At 38.4% G+C, this 21,440-nt stretch overlaps 1 protein-coding gene across 4 annotated transcripts; it reads right to left on the reverse strand.

The window, feature by feature from the left end:
• Positions 1–10,344: 10,344 nt before the first annotated feature.
• Positions 10,345–16,885, reverse strand: isl1a (ISL LIM homeobox 1a). 4 transcript variants are annotated; one of them, XM_061261202.1, is made up of 6 exons: positions 16,528–16,885; positions 15,687–15,876; positions 14,372–14,631; positions 12,765–13,048; positions 11,997–12,164; positions 10,345–11,531 (listed from the first exon to the last, which is right to left on the reverse strand). In XM_061261202.1, exons 1-6 carry the CDS (start codon positions 16,553–16,555, stop codon positions 11,415–11,417), a joined length of 1,047 nt encoding a protein of 348 aa, XP_061117186.1. In that variant the 5' UTR covers positions 16,556–16,885; the 3' UTR covers positions 10,345–11,414. The 4 variants fall into 4 exon arrangements, with proteins under 4 accessions (XP_061117186.1, XP_061117184.1, XP_061117185.1 ...); XM_061261200.1 differs by having other exon boundaries at positions 11,997–12,185; XM_061261201.1 differs by having other exon boundaries at positions 12,765–13,051.
• Between the last annotated feature and the right edge of the window lie 4,555 nt (positions 16,886–21,440).

Raw genomic sequence — 21,440 nt, forward strand, 5'->3', positions numbered from 1 at the left:
CTGCGTACTGTACACTTACACACAGCCTATTTCATCTTCAGCTCTCAGGGACACAGATTAAGCCTACATTCAAATTTGAATGGAGATTCTCAATAATCTATGTCTGTGAAGCTGCCTCTAAGAGTTTATTTGGCCTTACTGAATCATCTTCGCTGGACACGCTAAAAGACCATGACATAACTTTCTATCCCAAGGAGTCAAATGTTATGTAATGTCAATATTTGTTCCAGTGCAGAAGTATCTGATATTAATATTTATCTGATTTTCAATTTAACTGTGACATCCCTCCAACCGCGATTTGGTTCATTTCCACTCAAATGTGTGCCAGAGGTTATCTTAAAAATCCTGGAGCTTCAGAAATGAGCATGGCCTCAATTCATAAATTAGAACATTTTTCAACACTGAACTTACAAAGGATATCTACATGGAAGTTCATTTTTGAGAATGATATTGACTTGCCTTTAAACAATGCTCTGTACCTCTAGCTGCTAATTTAAATGGTTTTAGCTGCTTTTCTGTAAAATGACTTTTGGAGGGTCCCTCTGAATTGTTGCACTTCCAGAGAACAGGTTGATGTCATATTTTTACAAGAGAGCATTCACAGGGCAGTAATGCAAATAAGTGGTACAAAGTGATGTGCTGTACAATTATTCACAGAGATTACAGTGTTACATATATGAAGTCGTTTGAGTTTTACATGATTTAAAATCAGATGAATATTTCCACTTGTAATTCACCTAAATACAGGCTTTTTGAAGATGTGAAATTTTCACCTTTTTTATGCCAGAGCCACTTTGTCCAGTAGAAACAGACTGAATTGCCGCAAAACAGTCAGATGTTTAACGGTAAGAACTGGCCTTGCTGTAAATGAAATACTTTCTTGAGCCCTGGTTTGCCTCAAACATCGGGGTGATTTTATGTTCTCTTGATTTGAGGCACATTCAGCCTCTGGAGGAAAAGAAAACGACAAAAAAAACTTTTTTTTGTCAAAGTTGCTCTGGCACAAATGTCACATATTGGTAGAATAGTGTCTGACTGGCATGTGAGCTTGAATTAAGCTTTCTTCGGCTATTGTGGCATCCCTTTCATTGTGTGATAAATGGCAGCATTAACAGAGAGATGAGTGTGGCAGTGCAGTGGTCTACAGCCAGCAGGTTGGCTCTTCTCATTCTCAAATCAAACACTTTAGCCTTGATCTGGCCTAACCAATTTTTGTATTGTTTGTTTATTTATTTATATCCCCTTTCCCCTGGTTTTATTACAACATTTGTAATTGCAGGTCGCAATATCCACGCTTGTGTGTGGAGTTGTGTAAAGGAATTTCATGCACTCCTCCAATCTATTTTTTAGACTTATACTGCTGTAGCCTATCCGCTTAAAGTTATGATGCGTTGTGTGTTCAGAGATGCTCTTCTGCATATCACCGTTGGAATCCGTTATTGTTACTGTCACCTTCCTGTCAGCTTTGACCAGTCTGGCAATTCTCCTCTGACATCTCTCATTAACAAGGAGTTTCTGTTTGCAGAACTGCTGCTCACTGGATTATTTTTGGTTTTTGCACCATTCTTTGCAAACTCTAGAGACTAGTGTGCGTGAAAATCCCAGGAGATCAACAGTTACTGAGATTCTTAAACCACCCTGTCTGCCACCACTATCATTCCACGGTCAAAGTCACTTAGATCACATTTTTCCCCCATTCTGATGGTTGATGTGAACATTAACTGAAGCTCTTGACCCGTGTCTACATGATTGTACTCATTGTACTGCCACCACACAATTGGCTGATTAGATAATAAGTAGGTGTAATAAAGTAAAAATATTCCTAATAAAGTGCTCTGTGAGTATACTATACTGACCACAGGGTACTACAGTTGAGATGGTCTCAGTTCAAGACATGCGTTCCTCAGACACACGTGTTGTGTGCGCCACGCTTTGTGTTGAGCACAGTAGGATGCAGTGCTGTAACATGGCTTCCCACAACAGGACGTGAGCCGTCCTTTGAGCCAGTTCTTGAACCTCCTACCTGTCGTTCTCCAATTACCCGTCTTTTTTCGATTACAATAAAATTCTCAACATTTTGAGCCGCATACCTTTTGATCATAGGAAGGAATTGCATATACGGTACAATAGAAACACTGATTTTCAGAACGGCAAGCATTCCAACTGTATCTTCCAACCCCCTTCATATTGCCGCTGTATGACTGTACAGTCCATTAAGTGGAATCAAGCACAGCACTTCATGGCCAATTTCGCGTTTCTTTTGATGCCGGCGTCTGCTCTGCAGTGGGTTTCTGTTGCCTTGGTTTCCAAGATGGCCTCTCTGTGATGTTCCCGAGCTTTGTAATTACCCAGAATTATTCAATCTTATGTAGCCTTTTACTTACTTTGTGCAGTACTTCTGCCCCAGTTATTACTCCTGAACATCGCTGGCTATTTCTGCCTCTTCAGCTTGACTGCTCAGGCTCATTTATTATTATTATATTTTTATAATTTTTCATCTGAAAGGAAATAATATGGATGGATGACTGTGAAGAAACCTGTTTGGGTCCAAAAAATGCTGTATGTGCAAACATTCATTGTGCAAAAATGTATGTATGTTAATAATTAATAACAATATGTGATATTCATACATGAACATAGATACATGTTTATTTATTATTACTCCATTACCAAAGAGCATCCACTAGCATTATCTCTTGATGTCTTTACAGTGTACACAGGTAGCAGTCTTTCCTATTTTTAATTTATTTGTATATGACATTCATATTCACACCTCATATCTGCAAGCAGTCTAACTGTATATTGTAGCAGACAATTGCCTGTACATGGCCCTGTAGCTTTAGGCCATCTATTCCCATGTGCATATTTTCTTATTAATCAACATTAAATATTTCATAAACATTTTGCCAAAATAATTTGGTGAAATTCGGTGAAATATGCTGACAAAAATGAATGCAGATCAGCTCAGCCATTTACCCAATGCATGTTGGGATAGGCTCCAGCACCCCCCACGACCCTGACCAGGAATCAGCGGAATAGATCATTACCTTAAGCAGTGCTTAGCTCACTTCTGGGTTTTACACGGTGCAGTTATCCAGCTAAAAAGATCTGTTCCGGGTTTTACACTGTGTAGTTATCCAGCTAAAAAGATCTATTCTGGGTTTTACACTGTGCAGTTATCCAGCTAAAAATATATATTCTTGGTTTTACTCAGTGCAGTTAGCTTACTCAGTATTCCTGCTTTGTGAATTGCCCCCCAGGTCACGAGTCCATTGTTGCAGGATAGCTGTCATACTTCGAAGCCCCACATGCTATATGAAAAGTTGAAGTGCCCTCTCGTAGCCACGGGAGTCATTCCTGGTGGATGTGACCGCCTTGCCTTTCCGAACCGGGAAGGCTCTTAGCATTCTTTTAACACTCATTCCGCTGACAACTAACACTTGGAGTGTGCTCTCCCTTGATAAATTCCAAGCGGGCTATCCTCAGCAGAGTCTTTTGACAGACAGCTGAGATCTCTGGAGGTGCTACTTTCTGAAACATGGCTGCTCGTACTTTAGCTGCAGTTTTGGAAAACCAGGAAGCCTGAAATTATTTCAGCCAGATTAACTAAATCTCTGGGGGATATCAGGACTGACATTATAAATAGTTGCTATTTATAAAATTGTTATAATTATAATTTATGAGTTCATTTCATTAGTAATTTCTTACCTTATTTTTATTTTGCTACCCTTGGCTGCTACACAAGGAGTCAGACATCTACCTTACACGTATACACTGCTTATTTCGTTTATTGGTGAAATGGTAATTTGTTAAGTCATTTATATAGCCCTATGTGTAGAACCTGAATGCTATGGAAAGTTCATTTGTAATATTTATCATTTTCAAGTCTGTTTGAACATCTGTCTGTTGAATGTAGTACTTCTGTTCTAGTCTACATGAACTATTCATGTACGTATAGCTATGAGAAATAATATCAATCCCATAGACACCTCTGGAGTATCAGTATCATAATTTACTTTCTGTGATTTTATTTTTTTTATGGGTGATTCTTTTGCATAGTTTGTGTTAAATTAGAGTTCAATATAATGTTATTTTAAGGCTATACTGATACTGTATGTACAATATCGTTATATTCTCGATACTCCAGGGCTTAATTAGTACCCGTATGACTCATAGTTCATGCTTAGTATCTGTGCGATAAGACCTAAATAAAGGGGTTTGACTTTTATTCTCATTGTGGTCCGTCGTTGCTCATTGCAGTTACTGTATCTGCCGTTAGCAATGGAAAGTAAGAGGGGCTGTATTGTGGTGGTTTTTTTCTCAGGTACAGGGCTGACATTCACAGATCATTGCAGGCACCAGTACCAGCAGGTACCTCACACACGCTGATCTTAGCCCACGTCTGGTGTCATCAGGGCCGAGCCCCCCCGGGCTGGAGACAGGGCCCGGCGCGGGACCCTCGGTACCGCTGGGACGGATTGGGATCCTGCTGACATCCGCCATTCAGCCTTGCTGCGGTCCGGGGAACCTCTGCCAGGTACAGTGGAGCTTTTGTTCCCGTCGGCCGTGGCTCTGAATGCGGCCGAGGGGCTCACCAGACATGGAGGGCTGCTCTTTCAGGACCCTTTGTCCCCTCCATTACCCCTCTCTCCGCAGTGTGCCCGCTCAGAGCCCGTTTAGACCACACCCTGCTTCAGCCCGCGAGCGAACTCTTCACCACATTCTCACTGAATAATAATCATTTATTTACCAAACTGCTTAGAGTTGATTAGACTAAGCAGGGGACAACCCCCCCAGAGCAATGTGGGGTCTTATTGTGCCTACACCGGGGCTTGAACCACAAACCTACCAGGTCACAGTTATACAGTTCAGCCACCAGGCTACAGGCTGCCCCAGATTGGAAGGAAATGTGCATTATCTCACCTAACTGATTCTGAGCAGCATTGGCGAAAGTTGAGGTAATGTCATGAAGAGAATGTTTGTCTGTTTCAATGCCAAGCTTTTAACTTACAGCGATTAGCTTTGGAGCACATCATAGCATTGCATACATTCAGTAATGTGTGAATGAGTCTTGAAAACAAAATGCAATTAGCATTTTGAGCACTTTATTGAGTAATGAGGCTATGAGTGAAATTTCTGTTTTAAAGGCTCCACAGAATGAATATGAATTAGTGACTCAAACACCCAACTCATTCTCTCTGCAGATTTCTCTAAAGCAGCCATTCCCATTCACGGACCTTCTCAATCAGATTGCCGTTCAGGTAAATATCTGTCTCTCCGTTTTCAGAGCAAAGCTCCTTTCATTAAAGGAAATTATCTTATGTCTGTTTTAAAAAGCTCTGCATGTTTAAACTCACTCAGACTCTACTCTTCCGCATGGCTAGGGGATTGTCAGATTCTAATATTCCCTCAAACAGTCTACCCCGCTGTTATAATGACAAAATATGGCAAAGGTGAAAAAATAATAAGGAAGAGATATAACAACTGTTGTTGTTCCTAAGTCAGAGTGCAATGAATGGCATTTCCCCAGTTGTGTGAGAATGCCCATATGAATGAATTCCTTAATCAATAGTCACATACAGCATACGCATGCAGGCGTGCCATTGTAAGGGTCCATTGTAGGGGTGTACTGTTCTATAATCTAGGCTAGTGTTACACTCTCAGTTCAACAGAGAGCTGAGACAGTGCACTACAGTCAGAGAAACCACATTCACAAGTGTGGACGTGCAACTACTTATCCAATGTGCATATTTATTTCTTCAAACAAGAAATGTGAACAGATTTCTAAATTAACTTGTTGCTTATCAGACCAATGTCCCATGTCAATTATATCAATGGAATCAGTCAAGCAAATATCCATCACAAGTGATTTCAAAGTTATGCAGAAAAGCAGAACTGTGATAAGATTTTCTTGGTTATTCTTGTTCACTTTGTTTTTCACGACGACGATGATGATGAAGAAGACTATGATGATGTCGTCTTTCTGTTGCAGTCATATGGTACAAAGTGTGGGACAGCTGGTCCCTGATGCTCTTGGAAATTATCTCAAGCTAACCACAACCACAGGTGCATCCTTCATTTTACCTCACAGTTGCAGGCAAGTATTCATATCTTTCTTCAAACTGTTTTACAAGTTGGTGGTTAAAGAACTCAGCAACCTGTGTTTGTGAGGTAATAAAATTCTTGGCCTTTGGGTGAGATTCAGAGCCACATGGTTACATTCATCTCATCATAGAAATGCTAACACGGTTTATTTCTGTAACTTTAATCTTGTGATGTATCTAGCACTCTGTGTGTGGGGACCAAATCTACATTAGAGCAATCCAGAAACCACACCTATTTTCCAGTTTGAATTCCTCACAAGAATAGTTGATTTAGCTGGGTGATACTTGAGGTTTAAGGTTTAACTTGTGCTTAGCTACTGTTTACAAACATTATCTCTTTACAAGGTAACATGTCTGTCGGAGCTGTCAAATCACACCCTGTATGTAGTTTGGTGTTGATGTGACTTGGAGTGGTCAGCCATTTTATTCTGTCTGTGCCTAAAAAGTGTATAATGCCTGAAGAGACAGAGGAGCCGAGCCTGCTGCAGTTACACTAGTCAGCTGTGGGCCAAACTGGGGCCTTTGTAATCATTGTAATCATTTCACAATCATTTTCATTACTTGTAGGTCTGTAAAATGGTGGCTATAAGCACCGCATGACAAACCGAAACAGGTTGGGCCAGTGAATCTATGACAATTAAACTCCCCTTTATGTAGGCACTCAAATATATTTTGCCACCCAAAATGTCAAACACAGACGAAGGACCATGATATGACTCACAATGACAGCACTCACTAAAAGAAACACGTTTTATGGAGGTAGACACATTCCTTCAGATTATCCAATCAGTGTTGAGTTTCCTTGCATGACAGCGAAAGTCTTAACAAATTCTCTAATGATGTGGGACAGTAGGCTGTTGGCCACAGACAGGAGGAAGAGGATTATTCTGTTGGGTCTCCACCCCTGAGAATTAATATCAGCCACTTGTCAGTGTGAAAGTAACAATCAACATTTCCTGTCAGTAAGCTATAAGGAGAATCTACCATTGGCATGCAGATGACCAGAATATCATCATATTCAACCATTCGGAGCTGAGAGTATTATTGAGCATACAATAATATAATATATCATATTGCTGTCTGGTAATATAGTTGTGTTTAAAGGATCTCAATTTAATTATCACTTGTTATTGTAAAATAGCAATTATTTAAGTAATTTTACAGTGAAGATGGACTATATATAGAAAGCTATAATTATCATATTAATCTATTGTGAGAACTTTATATCCCTGTGTTACATTCTCAATTAAAGGTTATTTTTTCTTCTGGTAGCATTTCAATGAATGCTAATCCATCCATATAGTTTATTGTGCATGTCATATTGTTTGAGCACATACTCATTATTTGGTTTTTCACTGTCTTTTTCAATGCTCCCAGGTCTGCTCTAAAATATGCAACTGTTGAATCAGAGACGGGATTTTTATCTAGATAAATGAGCAGAAATAGGAAGTCACAACTACTATAATAATAAGAGTATGAATTAGAATAATACAGCCATTATTTATTTATTTATTTATTTATTTTAACTCAGCCAAATCACTTTGTTTTTTGTATTGGATAATGCCTTGAAGTGGGTTGAAATTTGTGCATTAAATGTCACAAAAGCAACATCTGTTGAAATGGTGCAGTGTATTGAAAGCAGATGAACAAAGGACATCCATTTCATATACACATTGGCTCTGGAAAAGAAAAGAAAAAACAAACATGGTTTTCATAATTTACTAAAATAAATCATAATAATTTGTCAGTTGGAAAAGTTATGCAGGGTTGAAGACTGAAATGTTCCAATCACAGGATGTAGGGACTGTAGACACTCTTTCTGACAGATCAAATGCATGCAAAAGTCACTTTTATTTAAAGTATGTTATCCTATAAGTAGTCATATGTACCTTTTGTCAGCAAGTTAGCACTCGCTGCTTTGGAAGCTGGCAATACCTTCTGTTCTTTAAAAAAAAAAAAAACTAAGTGAATTTTTTTTGTTGAAAACTTGGCAAGGTAGATGAACAATACTTTTACGGAGTTATTGCATATTGGCAGCTCAGTGCTCCCAAAGTACATGTTTCATTGTGATCTTCACACAGGTGGCAATAAACGGAGGGTGGTAAATGTACAGACGTGATCTTCTGTGGGGTTTCTGTTCTGTTCATCTTCAATAAATAAGGCATGAGACTTTTCATTGTGAAATGACTTTTAATTTTTTGGTGAATCTGTGGTGTAAATCTTGAGACAACAATGTGTATCAATTACCTTGTATTTATGTGTTTATATATGTCATGTCAACCTTCTGATCATTTGAATTATCCAAGATATAGCTAAGAGTCACACTGTAAGATTATCCATGATTACTGCGACTAAACCTATGAGAATAGCTGTCCAGTCCAGAACTTTTGTGCAATCACTTACCTAGATTGCAATTGAATGGGTGATGGCAGAAATAGACACAGAGGCAGCTGAGAGCTGCACAGGCTAAATAAGCTGCCCATACCCAAGGAACTGGGCTTTGACACGTTCCTCTGCCCAACAACACACACCCAGTCTCATGGAACACCACCCTCCACTCATATGAATGCCCCCTCACAAAGTTCAAAAAGCCTTTTGTCAATTTCAGAAAATTGTGGCCAAAATGCTTTTTTAGAATATTATATATTGTATTATCCTACGGAATCCCCCATTTCCACATGGACGCTGCCTTGGGAGGAGAGAACGTCATGGTCTTGCTACTCTTCCGTTTGGGGGAGGGGGGCTTAGAATCGTTGTGCAGATTCCAGAAACAGATAAGGTGCCCCAAAGTCACTGCAAGTGTCTGACTGCTGAACCCATGGTCACAATACCTGTTTGTAGTAAAGATCCACTGACCTGATCCACCTCAATGGGGAAAGGTAGAATGACACTTACACCCTACCACCCCCACGGTGGGAACTGACCCACAGCAAGAGATCTAATGGATACCAACAAATATTTGGATTAATCCTGACCTTAATAAAATGAACTGCCTTTCATTTAACAATATTTCTAACATGACTATTAAGACTTGTGGCATTCCAGTAAAACATGGCCAGTAGAATTGTGGAAATTAAACAGTGCTAGCCGTAGGCCTATGTGTGTATTAGGATAGACAATAGGCCTATGTAAATGCAAACACGGTCTATTAATTCCTAAAGATAACCCTGGCGCTCAAAGGTCCCAACTAAATTACTTACCATGTTTAATAAGAATTATCTGATATCGGGCATAGACCGCGGGTTTTGTTTGAATTCCTTAATTGCCTGTAGACTGTCTATTGTGAAGTGGTCTATGAAGTAGGCAATGAAGTTGACGCGTGTGACGCCTGATTGCAACGGTATCCTGTTCCTCTTAGACCCTAAAGCCGGATGGAAAGCAGGGGTAGAACTGCTTGGAGAATTATTTCCGTCCACTCCGATGTTTCCCACTGTTTTCAACGGCGACGTGCAAGCCTAGAGATTAGACTATGTGGCAAGTTAGGTATTCAGTGTATTGTTTATTATAAAATGTTTTTGTTAATGAATGTTCGTTTTTTATTTGTTGTTTCGTTTTTGTCATAATGCAGTCCATTTTGACACTCTCCACTCCGAACGGCCTATAGGTAGTCTATGGGCCTACCAGCTCTCAGTCGATAAACATGTAGGCCATTTAAGCAATATGGCCCTACATGTTTAACACAGGCCAACGAAGGGACAGTTTGCGTCCATAATATGAAGTCATTAAAATGTCGTTTTGTGTAATTCCATAATTGTTTTAAAATGTCCGCTTTGAGTGCACCACTGAGCGAAGCAATTGGATTTAACGTACGTGTATGGGCTACTATATCATAGGCCTAAATTATAGTGTTGACCGTTGTAGTTTGAGTGGACATCATATCAAGGCTTAGCGAATGAGAGTATCTGCCTCTGAAACTATGCGACTTGGTTAAAAAAATTAAACGGGCACGATTCAGATATTTCGTAGCTACTCATTAGTTTAGGCGATGTCAAGCCGGTCCTTACTGACATACTGTAGGCTATAATACACAGCATCTTTAAAAATATCGTCCGGTTGAAACACTTGTACAAACTGAACAAATATTACAGTAACCTGTAATATTTATTTTTAAATGACAGTTATTGTAACGTTCATTTTAATTAATCAATAAGCTATGGATAAATTGGAAACCTCCAACTGGCGCCTTTTTGTAAAACATTGTGGAAAGAAAAATAATACCAAGAAAACAGTCTCAGACAAATTGCTGTACTTTCGACTTCTGTCAATCTTTTATTAGTGAAATTATCCTGAAGATCTTTTTCTACATATGGCGTTGTTTTACATAATCTTCAAGAAATGACAGGACATAAAATCTGACAGATGATTCAAAGACCACAGTACAATCTTTCTTCTTTTACTTCAGCAAACAAAAGTACATGAAAAGTGGCAAGTCTTTTGACAATAAATAATAAATTATATATATTTTTGTAGTACAGGAACAAAAAATTCCAGAGCTAACCAACAGTTTTTTTTAACCAATAAGTATACACATCTTTGGGAAAAATAGTTCTTGGACGGACACAAACTCACACACACGAAGATCCCACGAAGCTTGTGGCAAAAAAGAGGTATACCTTGTTGCAATGTTTTAGTACTTGGGCTTTTAAGGAGAGAATTAAACAAACATGGAAAAAAAGAAGTTTCTGCAATCCTCCAGCGGTCATTCTGGGAGATAATAATGCCAGGAACCAGCTATTTTATTGAAACAGGGTTACAAGTCATTGGTTCGTAACGTCAAACTTTGCGCACAGCAATGCGGATATCTGAATCTCAGAAGAAACCATTTCATCTAGGCTACGTTTTGAAGGCGTTGGTCTTTCTCGAGGTCCATCAATTTATGGGAATCATAGAGCTCCTTCAGACTCGTCTCTTTTTCTTGTGATTTTTTTGTTTTTTATTTTCATTTTTTTTGGCAAAATGGTAAGAAATTCAATTCCATCAGACAGCGCCATGATGATCTATCCATGTTATGTCACGTATGCAGAAAAAATTACTTTGCCAGCACAATTCACACCACGCTTACGGTATCTTCTCGTATGTAGCAAGACTTCTTGGATGTAGGCAGAGGTACGTTTCAGCTTGTGTAATTCCCATGATTGTCTTCACAGTGTAAAAATACAACCAGGGGTTGTTTAAATAAAGAGGCTTCGTGCAGTTTAATGTGTGGTACTTTTCAGATATTGAAACCGGGGCGCAAATCAGTCTTTATGTCCGTTTTTTTCCAGCACCTCGTATTTTATGGATATTGAAAGAAGAAATAGTCCACATCGCTCATGCCTCTATAGGACTTGCTACCATGCTGTTCGGTGTATCTGGTAGTTGAGAGGACATTGACGCAACTTCACTCCCAGTGGAATTAGATCCTGGTCCTCCTTCCGAGAAATTGACCTGAAAAAAAACAAATGAAATCCAAAATTACTCTTTGTGTCACACAGAAAGAAAGAAACATTCAGGCACTTAAGGTAGGCCTGCACGTTTTACATTAGCCAATGAACCGAAGGTGTGATTCGGGAATAATTTGCATAGTCTTAAATGCTGAATTATCAGCGCACCTGTAGAGCACATTGTAAAAAATATCCATGACAATATCTTTTTACGTCTAATTTAAGTTCTTAATGACATGTATATTATAATAATCTTACTCATAATGAGAGTAGGCTAGTAGTATAGTAATAATAGGGCAGTAGCAGCAACAGCCCAGCCTATCTCAGATCTCATTGTTTCTGCAATTACATGCGCCGTTTTCTGGGTGCTAATACACCGAGATACAGTAGCCTGCTTTGTTGGATAGCAGTGTGACAGTAGCCAGCCACAGCCCGGACGCTGCGGCCCGTCTTCTCCACTGGCACTCACCAGTTGTTGAAACGCTGGCTGATCTATGTCACTCTGCAGTGCGAAGTCGCTCAGAACTTTCCAAGGCGGTTGGTAACTCTGCACCTCCACTGGGTTTGCCTGCAAACCGCCGTCGTGTCTCTCCGGACTGGCGGCCACCATCGGAGTGCCCGTCATCCCCTGGATATTCTGCAGATAGCCCCAAAGAAACTAGTTGAGTCACAGAGTTAAAGTTAGCTTACATGTTCGTCGACAAAAATAGACAAAAAATGTTTCATTTTTTCATTGTGAGGTGGCCCTTGTGTCTGAGGCATGCATCATGTAGACGACGTGACCGTGTGAATTGTTGACAAAGAATACCTTGTTCTCAGAAATCACAAGAGATGCCCGCTCTTTCATATCTTGCAGTAGGCCTATTATTCCACTTAAACGTATATAAAGTGGAGATATCAGGTTCCAAAATTGATACTATCGTTTAATTCATTCTGAATGCGCTGTATTTGTCACAAAGATATCGTATCATAGCCCTGGTGGAAAGTGTGTGTGTCTATGTGTTTGTTTTACGCACGCAGGCATGCAGGCTACTTCCAATACACTGGAACCCATAATGCTGAGTTCTGTGCATTTTTGTTTATTGTGTTATCATTTGCAAAACCTTTCTGCTTTGGCAGCTTCTGAAATATAGCGCACTACCAATTTATTTTGTTATATTGTACATACACATATATTACATCAGTATGCTTAATTGAATTTTCTGAGCTTTTTTGTGTGCGTTTTTAAAGTCCTCACCGTTTTGTCGTTGGGTTGCTGTTGCTGTAGTTGCTTCATCAATATACTCCTTTTTTTGTCCTTGCAGCGCTTGTTTTGAAACCAAACTCTGATGACTCTTGGACTAAGGCCCGTCATCTCCACTAGCTGCTCCTTCATGAGAGCGTCAGGTCTGGGGTTTGCGTTGTAGCAAGTTCTCAAGGTGTGAAGCTGCTTTTCGTTAAGTACCGTCCGAACTCGGGTTGTTTTCTCAGGCTGTTTATGAACATGCGGTCGAAGCGCAGGCTGTCTTGCAGATATGGGTTCTGCTGCAAAGAAACAAAAGAAAAAAGAAAAATATAAATAATCAGATTATATCTCACAAGTAGCTACGAAGCGACGCAGCGGTAAAAGAATGCGATGACGTGAATCATCTATGTGTATTCTGAACCATGGAGATATTTACCAGATAATTGTAATATTCATATTTGAATTCGATGTTGATCTTTTACATTCATTGTTACACACTGCTTCCAAAATAACAAACTAAAACATCATTAAAAATGGTTTAAGTTGCTAAAAATGTTGATAGGCCCATTCATATATCGCATAGTTTTTTTTTTTTTGTTTTTTTTTTCGTATTCTTATAATGTCAATGTTCACTTTCACTTCACTCAAGAAATGTCTAAGAATGTGGGCCGGGGTACACCGAAACAATAACACATTCATATAATACAATAATACATATTTTTGTCACTGTCCAGTCCAATTGTTATTAAACGATATTACAACGGTAAGTAGGCCTGTGTTCAATTTATCTTTATTGACGAACTAATGCAAATATTTGCGCTCAGTATCGGATTGTGAGCGGAAGGTTGTATATATCTTTCCCAAGCAGCATTTGTTTTGCTGTGGAGTAATTCCGAGAAATGCCAGAAAATCAAAACATTGACACTGCAATTACAAGATGAATATAAATTGTTCCAATGTAATATAAAACATACAATTACAATCGCATGACCAAACTAATGCATTCACAGTGTCACTGCGCATGCTAAGGTATCGTGAAGCTCCTCCACAAATTTTGTTCAGCTCAGTTTTTAATTAAAACATAATCATAAAACACTGCTCATAACGGTGCTTGGGTGTAGCCTGTAAGCGCACACATTTTAAATGAATGAAAGTAATTTCCTTTCTATGGTGAAAAATATTTAAAATGTGCACCATCTAGCAATTACTGCCGTATTTGAAACAGTAGATTGAAGGGTCAGTCATCTTTTAACAAAAGTATGCACTGCTTGTGTTTGAATGATGCAATTCTTACAGGGAGTTAAAAAAAAAGCAATTGTGCGTTTCCAAAGATAAAAATGAAAAGGGTTTGATATACCCTTGGCTGCACGTTTAATGTCATCCGATATCTTTTAATTAATTTGGGTTATTTATTTATTTTCAAAACGTCATTAATATTTAACAATATGCCAATTATGTGGCCCACTGCGGACAGCCAATCAATGAGTTAAACTTCTCATTGTTAATGAAAGGAGGATAAATATGACGACCAGATGACATTGCATAGACTGTTTCGGATTACTACTTTACTAACAACCTCATGCCGCCACTCCTGATACGATGCAAAATGCACAACCTACCCGCCATCTGTAAAGGTCTCGCCGGGTGTAAAGGGCTTAGGGCGTCCCCGGCTCCCATTGTTGCCCGTTCCACGACGTCGTGGTCTGCCCGGCAGAACAGGCCGTCCTCCCGCAGCGCGAATTCGTCCCCGGGGATGAGCTGCCGACTGCACGCCACGCAGCGAAAGCACTCGATGTGGTACACCTTAGAGCGGGCTCTCATCACGAAATCATTCTTGCTGAAACCGATGTTGCATTTGGCGCACTTTATCCCGTATAGCCTGCAAAGGACGTTACGTAACGTTGAAAACCCTCCACCCAGAACTTATTTTTTAAATAAAAATTTAAAAAATCAAAGCAGGGAGTTTTCGATAAAGGACTTGTATAATGGATAATAGCCTGCAATGCATACTATTTCCTATATAATTTAAAATGATACAATATAATATACATCCACTACATTGTCTACATGAAGCAATGCCATGTTATAAAACATGTATGACGTAGTATTATGTGATGAAAATACAACTGCATTATCACGAGTATGATTACTATTCTTGTTGTTATTGTTGTTACTTGTAATAATAATAATAATAATAATAATAATAATAATAATAATAATGAACAATTAATTTAATTTCCGTTTTAGTCAAATATTTTAAATGTGTTATGCATTTGTCTTACAATGAAGTGCAAGCATGTTACAGGTGTCACTATTCAGACATCAAAACAATATTCACAGTATTGCTGGTTATGTTATGGAACATAATCTAGGCTTCAAAATTAGCTGAACATATTAATTTCATAGCTATTACAGTAATGTGGGACATACAGCGTACAGGTATGGTACTCGTCTCCTCAATTATAGGACATAATCAATATTAACTGGCTTATGATTACAATTATTGAATAGAATAATAATTATAGATTTGCCATTTATTTCGATGTGTAAATGCATAAGTAATACAACGACTTGTCAGATTAACAATACGTGTAAAGAAATGCACTCCACTTACAGAGAACGTTGGCATATTGCTTAATTTAATTTTCTGTCAGTATAGGAGTCTAACAAAATATTGCTGTTAAATTGTAATCGCTTATTTGTGAGGTGATTAATTGGATCAAAATTCATGCTATATTTGACCCCAGTTATGATACGAGACACGATTAGAAGGCAACACATTTTTAACACTCGTCCCAAATATGAATTTTAAAATGGCCATAATCTATAACATATCTGTTTTTTGCAGAATACAACATTACATATTTAAATGATAAAAAAGGAAGTATAACCATGAAAGGAATATCGATATAATATAAACCAGGCCTAGCCTACCTGATATAGTCCCTTTTACAATATGTCTTTCCGTCTCTAACAAAGCAGGTACAAGACTCGTCCAGGTACTGATTGCATTCTGCGCACTTCAAGCACGCCGCATGCCACTCCAGATCGGGAGAAACTCTCAGGATGTACTGATCGTGTATTTGATTTCCACACCCAACACACAACGAGATGAGGCGCTTTTCTGCAGAAAGAAAAGACGGGCTATTAGGCATCTATTAGGAACCGCAAGCAAGCACTGGGATTACGGCACAGTGAATCGCAATTATAGCGTGGAATTACCCATTACATTTTCTGTCATTTCGTGACAAAATTGAAAGGAACAAATATGACATTGGGCACAAATCACGAATATAATAATAATAATAATAATAATAATAATAATAATAATAATAATAATAATAAACAATACTTTGATATTGTTATTATAAATAGGCTATTGTTTTATTATTATTAGCCTATTATTATCTTACATAGCCTAATATGCTTACTAAAGCTTAAACGACACTGTACGTTCCTAATTGTAAATGTAACTTATTTACACAATATCAGTAATAAGACCACTGTGCCAGAAACTTCACAAAGATGTAAGTTATATTTTCCCAGAGTAGCTAAGAAATGTACCGAGCTTTCACCTGGTATTTGCGCTCCCAACTCTTTGCTCCTGTCAAAGATGCGGAGACAAGTGTCCTCGCGTAAATATCCAGTTCCTTCATCCAGTACTTTTCATGTAACCATTAACTAGTTTTTGTATAACTAGCCTAGTTATAGAAACGATGCATTTTATTCCACACCAACATAAAGGCGAAAAAAGTATTTACGAGCTTTCACTTACTTTTCGGCGGATCCCCCATATCTCCCATGTCAAGAAAGTAAGGCGGTGTTAGGTCCACTTTAGAAACGTACAGCAACAGTTTTATGCCTGAAATGTTTTTATTTCTTCCTTTTTTTCCGCAATTGCGGTAGAGCGGTAATAGCTGGGTACAGGACGCTGCAGGACTGCTTCAAGTAGTATTGTTCGCGTTGAAAGTAAGGGCTCTCTCTCTCACACTCTCTCCCTCTCTCCCTCTCTCTCTCTCCCTCTCTCCCTCTCTCTCTCTCTCTCTCTCTCTCTCTCGCTCTCGCTCTCCCCCTCTCTCTCTCTCTCTCTCTCTCTCCCTCCCTCTCCGTATGTGCTGCAGTGCCTAGTCCCAATGCTGATGGGGCACTCTTGTCCTTATCTCTCACTCAAACTCTCTGCTCTAACTCTACTCAATCGCCATTGGTCTTACGTAGGGCTCGGAAACGTCATCTTTGTGTGAAGCTGATTGGTTATGGAGAAGTCGAGCAGCTGTTCCCTTTATTACATTACAACTACCGAAGTACCTTGTCTGGTACAATATTCTCTCTTTTTCATTCTCACTTTTCCGAGCACGTTTGTTTCTCTTTCATTGCTTTATATTGACAATATTGGACTACATTAACTTCATGATCACCCCATATATTTGATTGGAACTTATGGAATTAATGTTTTTGCTGCAGAGCCTTTATTACACCATACTGATATCGACAGGCTTGTTTTTGACCAAATGGAAACGTTACAATGTTTTAATACATTGTAGTATTCAGGCAGGCTAATTGCTATATGTTACTGCATTGTTACCAGTGACTCCACAATTTCAATCTCACCAATTAGGTGATTACATTTTTGTTTTGTTTTATCCTAACATGTAGCCTAGGTGTAATAATTTGATGAATGCAAGTAGAAAAAGGTCATTATTGCAAATCTGTTAGCCTACGTTTTCACAGGAGTCGCCGACGTTTTTACGTGTATATATATATATATATATATATATATATATATATATATATATATATATATATATATATATATATAATTTAATCAATGGGGGCATGGCCTAAAATATATAATTTGAAATAAACATATAGGCTAATAGTCTACAGTAAATGCATTCACTATCTCAAGCTTCAAGTCAAATATGTGAGATAATTTGATGGCATAATTTGCTTAGAATCAGTAGCATAGTTTAATGATTTTTCTTTGTAAGTCAACCCGCAATTTGAGCAAAGGATAATTGTATGTAGGCCCATATAAAGCGTGTGGTATAGCCTAATGTACACTGGGAGTAAACGGCGATTTGACTTAACAGGCCAAGTAAAGCGTACGCGGAATGGATGTCATGTAATGCAGCAGTAATGCAGTAAATATGCTGCAGTAAGGTGCAAGAGTCGCGTTTTTTAAGCGTGCATGCATGTCATGAAATAATGGGCCTAGGCTTGTGAGATATGACTGTGTTGGGTTCAAAATAATATATTGACCATAAATATATACATGGTGACGTATTTTTAAGATATGTTTTTATTTTTTAAATGTATAATACCCTATAGCAGCAACGATTCATCAACTTTAAGGTTTATAATTTATCGTTCAGGTTTATTTCCTAGAAAAAATATATATTTGTGCTAAGGAACGCAGTATCTTTTTAGCATTTTTTCGACACAAAAGCGCCCTCTTGTGTTTACAATGGTCCGATATCTGACAGCCCGTAAATTAAGAAATTAAGACACAAAACAAAGAAAGTGCCAATGTGACCATTACTCTATATAAATATAGGCAGGCTGCTGGTTGTGCTCACCTGTAGGTTGTTTCACTATAGGTTATGAAATCTGCTGGTTTTATCAAATTAAAGTCGATAAATTCCAAAGGGAAATACTATTACTATTCCGATGGTAAGTATGCACTTTCCGCTTCCGTTTATGGATGTAGAAGGAGAGAGTGAGGGGGAGAGGTAGAGCGAGAGAGGGGTGGGGTGTGGGCCACCCCAGATCATAGAACTCATAAATAGGTCGTAAATAAAAATAATGTTCTTCGTTCAAAAACACTGAGTTGCTCTGTGTTGCTGCCGTTGTAACTAATATGAACTAGGCCAAATCTTATGTCGGCAAGGGAACTACACGTTTTTGTATTCGGGTAACCCAGTTGTATGAAAATGTGATATGTTGTGTCGGCTATTTGTAGGGGGGATGTTTTTTTCTTAGTGCTATAAATTCATATTTAATTCTCGTCTATTCTTCGTGTGAAAATATGCTTTATTCTCCCTTCATGTAAAACCGAGTTTCTGTCTTCTTAGTCTTTCCTTTTTAATCCTTAAACGCTTTTGGAGTATTCGTTATTCTAAATATCACCCATATTATTTTGCCACCGGGATAACAGATTTCAGTAGCCTACATTATGTGACCTTTGTTGTGATCGGCATTGCCTACTGTATGAATGTTTATCGGACGTCACATACTATAGTAAATTAAATGCGCTCCTTTTTGACATGCGTTTTATAGGCTTGAAGTCACACATCTTTGCGGTGGCTCTCCGGATTGTATTCCTATAATTCATTAAGGTACAGACTTTCCCCTCTCCCTTGTGGAGCCTACAGCGGAAAGGTTTTGCCTATGATTTATTGTGTCATAGGGGTTAGTGCACCTACACCCTGTGCACAGCGGTTTGCAGCCGCCCATAACTCATGTTGCCCCTCTCCGTGTAATGTAAAGTTCGTGCGCGTGAAACTTAAATTAATAAGGCAACGGCAGTAGTGATGACGACGGTGAGGACAATGATGATTTTACTGGGGCATAATCGCGAGCTTAATTGCCTTAATTCACAGCAAAAAACGCTGAGCATATTAATGAAAAAAGAAATCGTTGATAATTTCTTGGAATACTTTTGTTTGGTTTTGAAATTATATCTACCTTTATAGCTACATCCTACAAACATGAATATCCGGGTCGTTTTCCCCTATGCCAAATCCGAATTTGATGGACTACCATTATGTTTTGTGGAAAAGTACAATGTACAAAATGTTGAAAAAAAATCAAGTACAATGATGTGATGGGAAATGTCAAGACCAGTCACTCACTATGGTCCCCAACCTGCATCAGTGCTCTTAGTCTTTAACTTTAATGTGAACCTGTGCAACATGTATTCAGTTCTTACATAACACCTTTAATTAAGTTAAATGGAACTCATTCTGCATTGTGGTTAGGCTGAATGTCAGTTTTGTTCTCTTCTTATGATTTTTTCTATATGTATCATTTATATATATTTTTCTTAATGCTGATATTTCTATCCCAATTGTCTGAATAAGGCATTTCCATAAAAAAAAACAATAAAAAAACTATTATTTGCTTTTTTATTGGTGCACATTAATTTCTGCTTTATTTATTTATCTATTTCTTTGCTTGTTTGCACTATTACCATCAACTGATGGAATGGAATGCTCAGCTATGGAACCTTACATGTTCAACAAACAAAAACAAATTCAATATAATGTACAGCAATATTAAATGTAATATACTGCATGTCAAATGAAATAAAGCTTAAATAGTTGAAGGCCAGAGGGATTGGAAGTGGTGAGGATCCATGTTGGGTGAAAACACACTGTGCACAAGACAAGCATAATATTACAATAATCAATTGTAAAACAATATGAAGCTCATCTTCAAATACTGAATTGAATTAATTGAATTGAATTGGGTTTGAAATCAAATTCAACCAAGTTGATGGGGGACACACTTCTCACTATTCATCATCTTTGTCATCATTTGCTATATCACTATTATTAGTAGTATTAATATTTGTATTCTAAATTGTACATGGTAAACCCAAGTCCATTGCAAGGGAATGCACACACATTAACAAAATTATTCTCAAACAATTGAATACAAAGTAGTATTCTCAAATATGCGAGTGGATTTTTCACAATACGTAATTGCCAATCTGAAACAGAACTTTTGCTCTGGAGTTTTGGTAGTAGTTCCCAATCCTCTGCTGAGGCGTTTAAATGAAAGGACAAGAGGACATTTCCCCAATGAGAGAATCTACTGATCTCCCATCTCCCTCCCTCCATTCATCATTACAATGAACAGGAAATGTGTTTCAGCTGCACATTCATAAGTTCTCATGAAAAACATTTTAACAACGTTAATCTTTTACCTGCATGAGTTATGGCACCTCTGATATGGTAGACATTAGCTGGGCCTGAAATGCAATAACAAAGGGACAGCCTGTTCACCAATCCACCTGTTTACTGGGTGCCTGGCTCCTTCTCTACACCGGAGAGAAGATGAACATCTGTCACTCCAGAGGTACACCTGTGTTTCATGGTCAGTCTTAATCCAATGGCAGAGAAATCTCTGGGTGAGATCAGTGCCTGTCTAAACTCAGTGACAGCCCTGAAATGCTCACAGAAGGGCAGGAAGACATGCTTTTAAAAGGCAGAAGGTTTTTCCTGCTTTTTTGCCTTGTCATAGCAAGACTTTGACAAATAGAGCATGTGATAAAGTTTAACAATGGAAGGCATTTTCTGTAAGTCGGTATTCTAACGCTTAGGGAAGATACAATAGACAGCTGACTTTTCCTGTGTTTTACAAAGCTGACAGCAAGCGATGCTTTTAGTGTTCTCATCATGATTTACTTCTCTCCAGAATCACTGCTACTGTACAACTGCGATGATTCAGATGAGACAGGCTGTATGGCCTGGGAGTGTATCATTTAGCATGACTATTTTTGATGTTAAAGTGTAAATAATTTTCCTTAGCAAACTAGTCCATTTGAACAGTGCAGTTATGAGGTTCCTTGTGCAACTTTAAATACATTCCCTAGTAAATTATGTAATCAGTTCCCATGATGAGATGTTTTGGAATGAACGATGTGTTTGCTACTGCTGTCCAACAGAAATATTTTATACACACAAA

This window comes from Conger conger, chromosome 11 (genome assembly GCF_963514075.1).
Source record: "Conger conger chromosome 11, fConCon1.1, whole genome shotgun sequence".
In the NCBI taxonomy this organism is placed as follows: domain Eukaryota; kingdom Metazoa; phylum Chordata; class Actinopteri; order Anguilliformes; family Congridae; genus Conger; species Conger conger.